Here is a 13,957-nt window from a genome sequence, read left to right on the forward strand (position 1 = left end):
TTTGGGTTCAAGTAGATCATAAGGTTCACGGAAACTCGGGAACCGCGCCTACCTGATGAGCCCTAAAACGGGTGAAACCGGTCGTGTGCTGCCGACGGATTCTCAGCAACCTTATGAGTAGTACATTACAAAGATATACATGTATCGCGATATGTCGAATATCGTAGCGACTGAAACATGAGGCGGTCTGATGCAACAAGTTGCCTGGGGACATCACAAACGAGAGATTCAGCCGGGTTCCAGGTGTGTCTCTCGAAAAAAAAAACAAATTAGTTTGCAAAATGAGTGCATATTCACTAATTTCGTGCAATTTGGCTTCAAGTAGAACATAAGGTTGACGGGATCCCGGGGACTGCACCTACCTGATGAGCCCCAAAACGGGTGAAACCGGTCGTGTGCTGCCGACGGATTTTCAGTAACCTTGTGAGTAGTACATCACCAAGGACCTGTTAAATTCCAGGACAGGCACAGATATGTTGAACAAGTGTTGTGATGAAGATGTAGCCACGTTTTCACTCAGCGCGTCTTGCTTTGGGCGATGGTTTCCTGAAGTCTGCCTCATCTTTGTTCACTTGTGTGTTAGTGGAAGAAAAAGCGAGTTTGAAGAGCTTATGGTCTGACAGGTAACAATATGGTGTACGCGGTGCGCGGCGCGTAGTACAAAGTAAACACGTACTAGCGTTCGGTGTGACACCGTGGTGCTCATTGACTTTGAGTTTCTAAAGGGCACTGTGAAAAACTCACTTGTTTTGAGCTGTACACCTGAACAGCACCTGTTATGCTCCACTGAGCTCATTTTACACACACACGTGTCAAAATGAAACCGTTTTTCTCTCCTGCTTTTGCGCCATCGTCTTGAATCTCCCGTTTGAGGAACTCTGAAGAGGTCAACTATTTTTGAGGGATCCCCGTGGAAGGTTAGTGCTGGTCCATTTAGTTTCAAGATTTCAGTGACAATCAGTTCTACAACTTATAAGTGCAGAGTTCCAATAAACTGACTTCAATACACTAGTTCGAGTCTCTCTCTCTCTCTAATGTGTTTACCTGACGTACCCCAGGAGAGTGAAAAATTGTCATCCCGCTCTACATCCACTCGTGTCCTTCATCGCAGATAAATAACGAAACAGACAAAAGAATCCTATTAACCCCCACATGTAATTTCACACGCACGCACGCACGCACGCACGCACACTCACACACCATCACACGGACACACAGACGTATGCGCACATACGCGTGGCCTACGCCACGGAAACCGTCCCCGGTGGGGCAACCCGACAGTGTTTGCGGGTGTGGTTAGCACTCAACCGTTGAGATGTCCAAATCGTTATCAAACCACCCGATCGTTACTGATGCTTCGCCCGTGGTTTCTTTCAGACAGGGCGAATGACAGAAAGAACAAATTTGCCACTCTGGAATGCATAGTTTTTCCCGTGGTTTTTTATTTTACGACGTCCAGGGAGTTTGTAAGAGATCATCATCATCATCATCGTCATCATCATCAACCACCATCATCATCATCATCATCGTCACCATCATCATTATCATCAACGTCATCATCATCATCACCATCATCATCAACGTCACCATCATCATCATCGTCATCATCCCCCTCATCGTCATCATCATTATCATCATGCGGCAACATCAGTGTGGACACCAGTACTGTCCCACTGTCATAAAACCATAAAGTTTATTGAATTGTACTTTAAGCTTCAATTTGAAAAGAAGGGGAAAGAACGGGTGAAGGAGAGGACGTTGCAAACATTCTGGGGTGCCCACACCCCCGAGTGCTCATTCAGACAATCTGGAAAAAAGTGACTACACGAACGCCATTGACATCGATCAGCGGCCATTTATTCCAGCCAAGCACAGGGGTGGTCTTGAAGAACTCATCCTGGAAGGCGTACAGCACCAACAACACTCAAACTCTTTCTAATATCTTTCGCACCCTTCTGGCAAATCATACGTTGTCCACTTTGCGGTTTCCGCTATTCTGAAGGAGGTACGGAAAACAGCATTCGTCTCGATAGACGGTGTTGCGAAATCAAATACCTCGTTACTAACATGTTGACGCTATCCAAAACCAGCCACGCTTCTGAGGCACCGGTGGTCGAAAACGTGAAGTTATCGATAAATCCGGTAAAAAAAACAGAGCACCTTGAAAGGATAAAGGGTGCAGAACACTTATCACTTGACACTGGGATGAATTTCCTTCGGTCGGGGTAGTGAAATGCTTTCACGTCCGAGAGGATTTAAGTGCCAAGGCTGTCCGCAAGTTGCCCCCTGGATGTGGGCTTTGCTTAATAAGACATCTCGTAACGAGGGCTGTTCTCCTTCCAAGAAAAGTTCCTGCCCTAGACACGTACATTCTTGTACGTCCCTTATCATCTGCTTCTTGGTTTATCGGGAGAGTGACTAACTATGTTTAGTTGTACTCACAAAGCAGAAATGTGTTGAAGCTGTCGAGAATGTCGTAGAAAACGGAAATTTCATCTGCGACCCTTTGAAACGATGTTGGTTATCACCTCTCTACTTCGATTCATTCGTCAGCTGTTACACGGAATGTCTTGTTCATTTTAAAGCGCTGTTGTTGTTTACCGTAAGCAAAACTCGGTTAAAAGCATGAAGTATTTACTTAAGATGAAGGCCAAGTTCCCTAGCACCCATCCTGATCAATGTTTTGAATCACAGCCGTGAAGGAATAGCCCAAAACTATAATCGATATCGTAACCGTTGTCGCGTGACAAGCGTTACCTAAATCCAATCTCGATGGGGCAATCAACTGAGTATTAGGAATGTACAGTCATTCGAAAACAGCGCGCTACATTGCAAGCTGGCTCAGATCTTAAGTGCCCTGTACTATGTTTCTAACGGGGAAAGGTCACTTTAGATTATTTTCTGGTTGACTGTCCAACTCCTTTTTGCTGACATTGCAATTTTTTATCTGTTGGAGACAGAAACGCTATTGTTATCCAAGCTTGGGCGGCTCTTGTCAGCAAGCCGCACGTCAGTTTGAACAAAGGCATGTTTGCATCCGGTATACCGGAAGTAATGTATGCTTCTAGGCTTTCGTTTTAGGTCACTGTCATACCGACCTCGATCGTTTACTTACGGGACAAACCTGCTTCACTTGTCCACGTTTGGCCCCGAGTGAAACTTCACAAGTTTCTTACTACTTATAAACTAAAAGTAAGCAATCAGAAAACAACACTAATTCTCCTGGGGCTCGCATGGGAAACAATGGTTCCTGCAGGTGGCCTGTTGGATTGGATGGGCAAAATGAACTGCAAAAAAATCTGGGAAAATTGGCTGTGGCTGCCCAAAACAGAAGTGGGTGGTATGTTTAATTTTTAACGTCATTTTTCAAAAGTCAGCCTGGAAAAATGTAACTTCGTTTTTGATTTCTTCCAACAGCAACTTTGGCGAGTAACCATGTGCAACTTGGAAAAATTGGTCGTACTACCGGCAATGGCGGACCCAAAGCAGGTAAGCGCTCCGCGACGTCCAAACCTGTTTACTCACTCAAGCGTCTTCAGCTACCTGCACAAGGATCAAAATATAGCAAAGTGTGGTGGGCTTTTTTGATATGGTCACGTGTTATTTGAATGAAATGCGAGTGAAACATATCCGGTTGTTGTTAGAACCCAATTCGGTGTTCCTGAGTTGTCACCATCGTGTTCACCTGTGAAGACGGCATGCATGCACAGTGGTTGTAACTACCACAGTTTCGTTCGCTGATGATCTGGGGAGGTAGCGGTATATAGCTGCCTTTTGGAGACGGTGACTGATAACAGGTTGTCAGTGGACTTTTAATTGTGAAGGCCAGGGGAGGAACCTGGGCATTAAAGATAACGGATTGGATGCGTGCGCGCTATTGGGCGTTCGACTAGGTCACCTCCAGCAGTCTCTCTAACCATTTATATGTCCAATCTCGGGAACCCCGTCCAGGGGGACGGCAATGACCAAGGCGGTTTATTTTTCTGATAATGGCTTCGTTCTCAAATCACTGCTTGACCTCTCCTTGCTCATTTCCATCCTCGGCGTGTTTGCGAGAAACGAGCCCCTTGAGGAAGCCGGTCTCCTGGCATAAAGAGCACGCTACCAGGTCAGTTCGTTCATTGTGGGTGTGAGGATTAAATTTCGTACGTATATCGGTATAACCCGACAAACTAGAAATCCAGAATTCAGCGAAGAGTGGCAACCAGCACGTATGTATTCGAATTGGTATGTATGTATGTATTCGAATGTATGTATGTATTCGAATATGTACAGCATATGGAATATTAAAACAAGAGAATAATGAATAGAGCAATGAATAGAGCATCAGTCATGTTCATCACATCCGCCACACCTTGAATGAGCGTGCGGGTGTTTATAGTCCAGTGGTGGTCTTGACCGCAATCTTTCGGATCTTCTCGGAATGGAAACTTCAGAATCTTCACAGGTAGTACGTTCTTCAGATACAGCATTTTGTTCGGATACCACAAGATCATCTACAAAGGACTCATTAGTATTTGAAACAGCAGGAGTGCCGTTAACAGACTGACCTCTGGTATTGAACTCAACCTGGTCAATGTGTCTCCGATGACAAGAGAGATCATCCAAATCGAGAATTGTGACCATTCGTTTGCCATTTGATGAAAGCACTATTCCTGTTGCGGGTCGTAAATCATTACCCTTGAAAAATGTAACATCAGCCGTTTTGGCACAGTCAAGACTTGTACGCAACGAACGAGATTTAAATAGAAGCGCGGGACTCTTCCCAGTAACGGAATGGACGGCGTTCCTGTATTGCATTAGAAAATTATCAATCCCACGGTCCAATTCCACAAAAGTAGTGGGAGAGAGTGAAATAATAGCAGATTTAAGTATTCGGACAAAATTTTCAGCAAGTCCATTCGACTGGGGATGTCGCGGAGCAGTAAACAGATGTCGACAACCAAGACCCTTCAACCATTCCTCGAGGAATTTTGCAGTGAAGTGTGTGCCGTTGTCAGTGACCAAAACAGTTGGTACACCTTCGTGGCTGAATACTTTCCTCAAGGCTTGCTGAGTGAATTCGGCACTTGGAGAAGTAGTTAGAAAAACTTCAGGCCAACGGGAATATGCGTCAATAAGAATTAAAGCATAGTATTTACCAAGAAAAGGACCACAGTAGTCAGCATGAACTCGTTGAAATGCTTCACAAGTAACTGGCCACGGATGCCACTGTGAAGACTTGTTATGAATCTTATGTGCACACTTAACACAATTCTTAGCAGTATGCTTGATATCAGCATCCAGTTCCGGCCACCAGCATGACAAGCGTGCAAGGGATTTCATTTTATCGACACCCAGATGACCAGAGTGTAAATCTGCAAGAACAGCCGCTCGCTGAGTCGGTGGAATGACAACTCTATCCTCAAAACACAGCAAACCATCCGGAGTAACGGACAAGCTTTCGCGGCGACAGTAAAAAGCAGGAAATCGGCGTCGTTCTTGCTGCGTCCAGCCACGTCGCAGTGCAGAGAAAATGGGAGCGAAATATCTTTTAGTGTCAGCAACAAGCACATCCCGCTTGACTGGTAATGGTTGAATCAGTAGACAATCTGAGTTGTTTGAATCAGAGTCACATGATAGAATTCTTGACAAGAAATCGACATGAGGAATCATTTTCGCACTACGATGAACTACTGTGTAGGTGTAAGAACTCAATGCAATAATCCACCGTTGCACCATAGCGGCAGATGACTTCGCCAGAGACTTCGTTGGATGATACAAGAACTTCAAAGCCTCGTGATCAGTAGCAATGGTAAAGTTCAATCCAAAAAGATACTTATGAAGCCGTTTGACAGCCCAATATACAGCAAGTGCTTCTCGTTGAGTCTGAGAATATCCACGTTCGGCTTTTGAAAGTCGACGGGAAATGCAGATCACTGGTCTACCACACTGTTCAAGGATTGCTCCTATTCCAGTGGGAGAAGCATCAGTAATGATCGTCGAATGATGTTTGGCGGAAAATGGCTTCAAAACAGCTGAAGTCTGAAGATAACCAAGCAGTGCACGCAACGCCTTCTCATGGTTGGAAGACCAAGAAAATTGATTGGAAGATATGATATCAAACAGACAACTTGCGTGTTTGGCGAAATTAGGAATGAAACGAGAGTAATACTGAAGTGCTCCTAGAACTGAACGCAGTTCTTGTAGATTGGTCGGTGATGGCGCATTTACTAAAGGGGATAGACGTCTTGTATCAGGTTTAAAACCGCTGCCATCCACAATGTAGCCAAGGCATGAAAATGATGGGACACCAAAAGTGCATTTTTCAGGATGAATAGCTACATTGAACTCAGAAAATCTCTTCAGTAAAGACAACAGACGCATATCATGGGTAGCTTTGTCAGCAGCGTGCACAATGACGTCATCTTGGTACGTCTCAACACCCTCCAAATCTTTTGCAATAGTATTCATAACTTGCTGAAATACAGCTGGTGAAACGTTCAGACCAAAGGGAAGAAAATTGTATCGGAATAACCCAAAGGGTGTGTTGATCACGGTAAGGTTACTGGAGGCTTCGTCCAGTGGTATTTGAAGATAAGCATCTTTTAAATCGATTTTTGAAAACACACTTGAACCTGATAAACGATACAATACATCTTCTGGCTCTTCCGTGGTGCATGTACGTTGTAGTAGCCGCGTATTTAGCGTAAGCCGGTAGTCACCACAAATTCTCGGAGTAATACCATCAGCCTTCAGTGGGGTAACGATCGGAGTTGCCCAATTCGATGACTCAACAGGAGTCAGTATTCCTTTCGCACACATTGAATTTAATGCTTGACGAACAGGCTCGCGTAAACCAAATGGAATAATCCGTCTCTTAAGAAATATAGGCTCTCCTGTAACTTCGAGCCTCATCTTGGGAATTTGCATGCCACCTGTGGCCTTAGAACATTTAAGAATCAGTTGCTTGAGTTCATTCTCATTCGCAGAAGTCAGTAAGGTGATACTGGTTTGCAGTAAGCGTAGAACTTTGAGTCCGACGATCGATGGTCCCGACGTTGATACCAAAAAATTACAATCGATACAGGTACCTTGTAGTAACCTCACAGGGATCGTGCAACTACCAACGAGAGGTACAGAATGTCCAGTGATACCGCGAATGTTAATATCTGTAGGCACTATCACGGCACTGGGGTAGAATGCAGTTAGATCTGATTGTGGAATGATGGACTCAACACTACCAGTATCAACAATAAAGCCATGCTTTTGACCAGAAGCGGATATCAACGTTTTAAAAACATGTGACGAATTTTGGGACAAAACAGATAGAGAAAGAGTAGAAATATCTTCAGATAATGTCTTCACGTCAGTGTTTGGGTCAGAAGTTAAGTGACACACTTTCTTGGACTTACAGACAAGTTGAATGTGTCCTGTTTTACCGCAGCTAAAACACTTGGCTCGTCTGTGGGGGCATGAATATCTGGAATGGTTTCGTCCACAAGACTCGCATTTCCCGAATTTTTGAGCCATCGGATTAGGGTTACGATCTGTGAAGTGACGTGTTGATGGATTTGAGGCACGAGAATCTGTTCGAGGTTTGAATTTGTTGTTCGTCCGCATCCTTGAATTATTTCTTTTAGAATAATTTAACAAGACTGCTTCCTCAGTCTTCGTCACATGCTTCACATCTTCATACTGCTCACATATTTTCCGAATAGTTTGAAATTTCTGATCCGGACAGAGTAACAGCTTCTGCTGTAATTCGGGCAGTTGAATGCCAGCAATGAGTCTATCACGCAGCTGGTCTTCCAGTTGGGCACCATAGTCACATTTGGCTGCCTGTGTCTGCAGCTGTAACACGAAATCACGAACCGACTGAGAATGAGAGCGGGCTAACATATTGAACTTAGCTCTTTCGGCTGCTACGAAGTTAATCGGTTTGAAGTGTTGAAGAACTTTGTTTTTCAATGCAGTGTAAGAAATATCAATTGGAGATTCAGGATATACTAAATTCTTGATCAAAGTATACGCCTCCTTGCCAACGAAATGTAGGAAATATGCAGTGAGTTTCTTATCATCCATATCGGATTTTGTGAGGCACCATATGTCGAATTGTTCCAAATAATCCTCTACGTCACGCGCAGTTGAATTAACATCTAATGGTTTTATTTCTGCAGGCATGATGAATTGTTCCAATCGCGACGCCAAAATGTGAGAATTAAGTTTCCTACGTATATCAGTATAACCAGACAAACGAGAAATCCAGAATTCAGCGAAGCGTAACAACCAGCACGTATGTATTTGAATTGGCTAATATGTACAGCATATGGAACATTAAAACAAGAGAATAATGAATGGAGCAACAAATAGAGTATCAGTCATGTTCATCGCAGTTATCTCTCCCAAAAACCATTTGACGCAACTCCACATTAGCGATCCAGTTTTCCAGACAGACTCGGGCAATGTCCCCAAAACACCGATGGTCAAACACTGAAAGTCTTTCGACGTCCTCAGCATGCAATGTTGCTGGCCCATTTAATGATATGGAGCGCACCACAGCACTATAAACGGATAGGCTTGTATCACAGGCGATGCAGTCTCATGAAAGCTGCTATGGCCCCCGCAACCCAGATGGAAAAATCATCGGCTGGCGCACCGGGACCGGTACAACTGCCCTGAATAGGGACATCTACAAAATTGGGCGAGCAGTGGGTTTGGATTGGAAATCTGTTTATCTCGGTCTACGGTGCGTGGTATAGCTAAATAACTGTATATCTTGAAGAGAAAGCACCCGTTAGGACCAAACCAAACCACCGGAATTCGGGGTCTCTGGTGAAACTGGGCTGCCCGTAACAAGTGGATCAGGAATCACTATCTGTGTCTTCCTGGCCACTGATATGTAGTAAAATTTGATCAGTACTTATGCTTCACTATCAGAGGCTCGTAGCTGACTCACTACTTTCAGATGCTCGTGGACTCGGGCCTCAAAAAGGCTTCGCATACGGATGGAATTGGTGGACAGCCTACTTCTGTGCTTCCATCCAACAACGGCGGTCTCTTACGGAACGCACACTCGGAAGAACGGGCAAATTTGAAACTGGGTCAAATTATTCACATATCTCCGGGCGGTCGCATCCTGTCGTGACCACCCGCTACTGCTCTTACTACTTGTGCAGATAACAGTAGCTGGAAAAAATTATCGTTTAGGCATACGACGACCCGAGGGGACTTGATCGCCTGTCCAGCCATCTGAGCTGGTTCGTTTCGTTCCACGTGGTGCGTGTTTGCATAACTATCCACACCATAAATTTATACGGAAATCAAGGTGTGAAATATATTGTTCAGTCCAACGCACTGGAGTCTCCCTGTGACACATGTTTGTGTGCATTTTTGAGGTAACTGCATGAGTAAACGAATCCAGCTGGCCTCGGTACAGAAACGCACTCCGTTTCATATTCGGCTGATAAGTAAGAAACCAGTAAGGGTTCATTTCTAATGAGGATTGCGATCTAAGATTGAAAGGTGATCCGGAAGTTGGTACCTTCCTGTCTTCCAGGAATGATCTACTGAACTACCAGTGTTCAGCTGAAAGTGTAACGTTCCCGTGGTCATCGGAGAAGCATACTTTTCTCTCGACCAAAATAACAACCTACAAACTAAAGTAGTTCAGTGGCAGCCCTACAACTATCATAGATTCTTGATTAAGGTAACAGAATGAGAAAGCTTTCAAGCTGATATACCTCGCAACTTTCTCCCGGTAACTGGATAAACTGATAGCTACCGACCTGAGATCAAATCGTTCGCATGAAGAATGTCCTTCTCGGATTCACCCGTAAAATCCACGCCGGGATCTGCGTAAACAACGGAGACCGTTGTGAGGTGATTTAGTGATTTTCTGGTTCAGTTAAGTTCCGGTAGTTGGGTTCTTCTGATACTTGTGCCATGTAGGGTTTCAGGACGTATAAGTGCGAGCGGTTGACATCACTTGAGCTACCTGCACACATCTGGTCATTATTTTATCTTTTTGAGTATAATGTTAAGTATAATCCACAATTTCCTAGTACACGGTCACTAAGTCTCCTTGGTTGAGCCGAATAACTGACGTACGAGTTACGAATGCCACACTTACTCCACTCTGAGCGCACCTGTCCGAGCATTGTGAAATTCGAGTCCACTCTTTTTTCGCTTTAGTGTGACTAACCAGAATAGTCGTTCCGGACCACGAAAAGAACTGGTTAAACAAGGATCGCGCAGATGTTGATCCTACACAACCCTCAACTATTCACTCTTCTCGCCGCATTAGTTGTGGTGTCATAACCCTTACGGGGAACGAAGCCAGGCGGCCATCTCAAGAGGCGACCTCTCTCCGAAGAACCACACTTTTTTAGAGACTTACATAGAATCATGTCATGAGGAGTTGGCCCCACTTTATGAGGCCTACAAAATCAAATGATATTGCACTGTGTATAATCTACTGAGTGTTTCCATCATGCCTGTGTATAATCTACTGATTGTTTCCATCTTGGGTGTTTTCTTCCATCAAACCTGTTATCTTGTTTTCCTTTCAAGCAACTCGCAATGGGAACCCTGTTGGGAGCAAACACTTCGGCCAAGTTGCTTGGCAGTGCGCAAAACCTACTTAGCCACGTGAGTGGGCAAACTGTGACCGGGAAGATCTTACAGGTGAGTACGATGGCACTGATAGATTTTCCAAAGATCTCAAATTTCGCCTCGCATGATAACAATACGAAGAGCCGCTGAGACGTCTGATTTCTTGCATTGGATGGATGCCAAGTGCACTGGGCGGCTAGATAGCTCGGTGTTTAGAGCGCGGGTTTCCTGACCAGAATGTCTGGGTTGAACCTCGCCTCTACCTCTCGACTTCCCCTGTTTAGGCTTGGGCAACCTGGCAGTATCCCAGCCCTCGTGCAACCTTCGGGTGGCATGGCAGTTAGACACCGAAAGGGTGCTACAGCTGAACGATGTATGGTCAAACATATCCAATATCAATAAGACTGAACCACTAGAGACTCGATTAGAGGAATCTTTTATTTTTAGCCACTCCATCCGTTCATCCTGCAACACACCACGGCCTGATTGATGTAAACATTCGGGCCTTGTTTTTTATGAACATTGGTCAGGTTGTTGTCCTTGACCGTACGACCAAATGATTGCTTTTCAACAGGCTTTTTCTCATTTATTTTTCTTGTGAATTCTGTCGGTGTTGTAGGAGGTTTCGAAAGAACCAGAACGTGGCCTGACTCCATACCAGTGCGAGCTGCTCGATCTGTGCTTGGACACGATTCGAACTTACTTCCATGCCGGTGGAAGGGGTTTGAAACGATCGTTCCTGGATCGAAACCCCGAGTTGCATAGTCTGCGCCAGGTGCTGGCTCTCTACTCACAAGCCACGGATGAGCTCCTTCGGGATTTTGTGGCCATGCAAACTTCACAAGGTGAGTTTCTCATCCGAGTTAAGTCGCAATTGGTGTGTTACTCAAGTTTGATATAGTGCAGTACATTGCTGTACTTGGCAGTCTGATATTGGTGCGAATAGGCCAACTATGGGCCACATAAACGATTCCTCTGCGTTAGGAGTTCTAAATCTTTGTGTTTTTATCTCACTTTTCCCACTTCCCTGCATGGACTCTTCCGGTAAAGGCGAAATTCAAATCATATTAGTAGGGGACCGAATGACACTGTCGCCTATCACGGTTATCCCGAAGCGAGGCGACTCCAAATTGAGGCCATCCTCGACTTTCTGAACACTGTGCCTGGTCAAATGCGATCTAATTTAGGGATTTGTCGAAGATTAACTTCTCAGAAATGGTAAAAACTCACTTGTTCCTCACTGTGGAGTTTCTGGATTGATTCTGGACAGCTTCTTGAACAGTCATCTGAGGACTCCTCGAGGAGCAAGTCAATCAACACGTGACCATTTGTTGTGGACACCATGACGAAAGGATGAGTGGTTCTGTGCAAGCTAATCACACCGCTAATCGGCCGCTCGTGGCAGAACTGATAAGTGTTCAAACTAGTATGAGACACCCTAGATTTTCGTACGATGCGCACCACTGATGACCCTCAATGAGGATAAAACATCTGCAAGGTGCTTCTGAACCTTTCAGCATAGACTGGATTCACTCACAGGACGAAATATCTACTGGGAGAAATCAAGTATATGAGAAAATAGATTGTCCTTCAAAGAACCGTCTTCAAAGGGTTCCCTCGAAAAAAAAACGTTTCACTAGTGACAGGTTGACTCACAAGAAGTTTTTGTCCTAGTCTACTAAATTCTCATTTGCATCATGAGGCCAAGACGACACTATTTCCTTTGTTTACAACTGATGCTCCAGGTATCTGATGATCCGTGGTCGATAACAGCCAGTGCAACATAGTGAACTCACACCGTGATCGTCCAATACAGACCACTGAACGAGGTCATTTATCCACGCACAAGGCCGATGAAGGAACTTATTAGTGTTTGATTGGTATGAGCTACCGTGAACCGCTTCATCTTATCACTTGCGACTGTGGAATGATTGAAGGAAAGTTGTTGTAGGTTAATCAAAGACAGTACCAGATAAGTCAGAGAACGATCAATAATGTTCTAGTTAGATTATCGACCGCGATCCTAAGAAAGGAAAGAAAGAAAGCGTTCAGCTGTAGCACCTTCCGGTGCCTAACTGCCATGCCACCCGAAGGAAGCACGAGGGCTAGTGTACTGCTAGGTTGCCCAAGCCTAGACAGGGGAAGTCGAGTGGCGGAGGTCGGATTCGAACCACGAACCTTCCGGTCAGTAAATTCGCGCTCTAACCACTTGGGCCATCTCGCGATCCTAACAAGAACTGGGTGCTCAAATACGTGTTTTTTAAGTCCGTGGTATTTCCTGTCGAAGAAGTTTCGTTTTCTCACGTAGAGACTGCACTGGAGAGCATTCCATACCTTCAGAATTGTCTTCTCTATGAGGACGCTTCCTCAATTTGGGACTTTCTCAACGAGAGTACTGGATTACGATTGAGTATCGGCTCCAGCGCGGCCCTCGCCGATCCATAAATCCGACCACCTCATGAGAGGTGTTCCAGGTCAAACGTTGCTTCCGTTGGGGAACAGTACTCTTTGCTATCCCGTCAGGGCAGAAAAAGTCTCCTGTAGTTTTAACTTATTGTATCACTCCCCGACTCTACATCTAAACGCAAGTTCACTTTGTTCAGAGTGACTCTGCTGTTTACATGCATCCACACTTGACGCGTTTGACTTCCAGTATACCGAATAAAAATTAGACATCACGGCATGAGCTTTACCCCCCCTCCAGCAAAAGCGACCACCATGCTGTTCTCCACTTTATCGATTTGCAGACAGTGTCATACAGTAAAGTGACCCTATAACAATACTTGGTTCTAGGAAGGCGTTTTCTGTAAATCGTGTTGAACCTCAAGAATCTCCTGCTAACGAAGATATAACTGAATCGAGAGCTTGTGTACAGTAATTATATCAAACTCTTATGATTGCAAACATTGGAACTTATGCTAAGAGTGCGAACCGTTAAGTTTACCGAACCGGTGGTTGTAGGGGGAGGGGTGATTTTTGCTGAGGCTGTACTACTGAATTCTCATAGTTGTAAAGCAACTGCGGCTAATTTTCTCCACCCTTGATTGGTCTAATTATAGATCCTTGTTAGGTTACCATTGGAATGACATCCAATCAAGTATGTCATGTTTCTTCACAAACAGACATCTTATTTTATTTGCAACGATTGTCAACTGATAAAACCCTCTTCAGCGTCCAGCCCTCTGACTGATCCACTTCAGCTATCGCTGAGGGGTTCAATATTTCCTTTTCCTCAATGCCAAACAGCTTTTCAGCAAAGCTCTCAAAGGGAGTTCTCGAAAAACAGTGCAATTTGGGTTCAAGTAGATCATAAGGTTGACGGAAACTCGGGGACTGCGCCTAGCTGATGAGCCCCAAGAAGGGC

At 44.8% G+C, this 13,957-nt stretch overlaps 3 protein-coding genes across 3 annotated transcripts in view; 1 reads left to right on the forward strand and 2 right to left on the reverse strand.

The window, feature by feature from the left end:
* T265_04620 (hypothetical protein) overlaps positions 1-1,648 on the reverse strand; it is a gene marked incomplete at both ends in the record, with an annotated part of 21,189 nt that extends 19,541 nt beyond the window's left edge. Inside the window, one exon of the mRNA XM_009169402.1 lies at positions 1,510-1,648. Within this exon, the coding sequence (XP_009167666.1) occupies positions 1,510-1,648 (139 nt within the window). The remainder of the gene's footprint in view (positions 1-1,509) is intronic.
* Positions 1-13,957, forward strand: part of T265_04621 (hypothetical protein) — a gene marked incomplete at both ends in the record, with an annotated part of 81,599 nt that overhangs the window by 61,603 nt on the left and 6,039 nt on the right. The window contains 3 exons of the mRNA XM_009169403.1: positions 3,418-3,489; positions 10,552-10,665; positions 11,213-11,438. Of these exons, the coding sequence (XP_009167667.1) occupies positions 3,418-3,489; positions 10,552-10,665; positions 11,213-11,438 (412 nt within the window). The remainder of the gene's footprint in view (positions 1-3,417; positions 3,490-10,551; positions 10,666-11,212; positions 11,439-13,957) is intronic.
* Positions 8,565-13,957, reverse strand: part of T265_04622 (hypothetical protein) — a gene marked incomplete at both ends in the record, with an annotated part of 11,085 nt that continues 5,692 nt past the window's right edge. The window contains 2 exons of the mRNA XM_009169404.1: positions 8,565-8,657; positions 11,824-12,000. Of these exons, the coding sequence (XP_009167668.1) occupies positions 8,565-8,657; positions 11,824-12,000 (270 nt within the window). The remainder of the gene's footprint in view (positions 8,658-11,823; positions 12,001-13,957) is intronic.

The sequence above is a fragment of the Opisthorchis viverrini genome, assembly GCF_000715545.1.
Source record: "Opisthorchis viverrini unplaced genomic scaffold opera_v5_78, whole genome shotgun sequence".
Lineage (NCBI taxonomy): Eukaryota > Metazoa > Platyhelminthes > Trematoda > Opisthorchiida > Opisthorchiidae > Opisthorchis > Opisthorchis viverrini.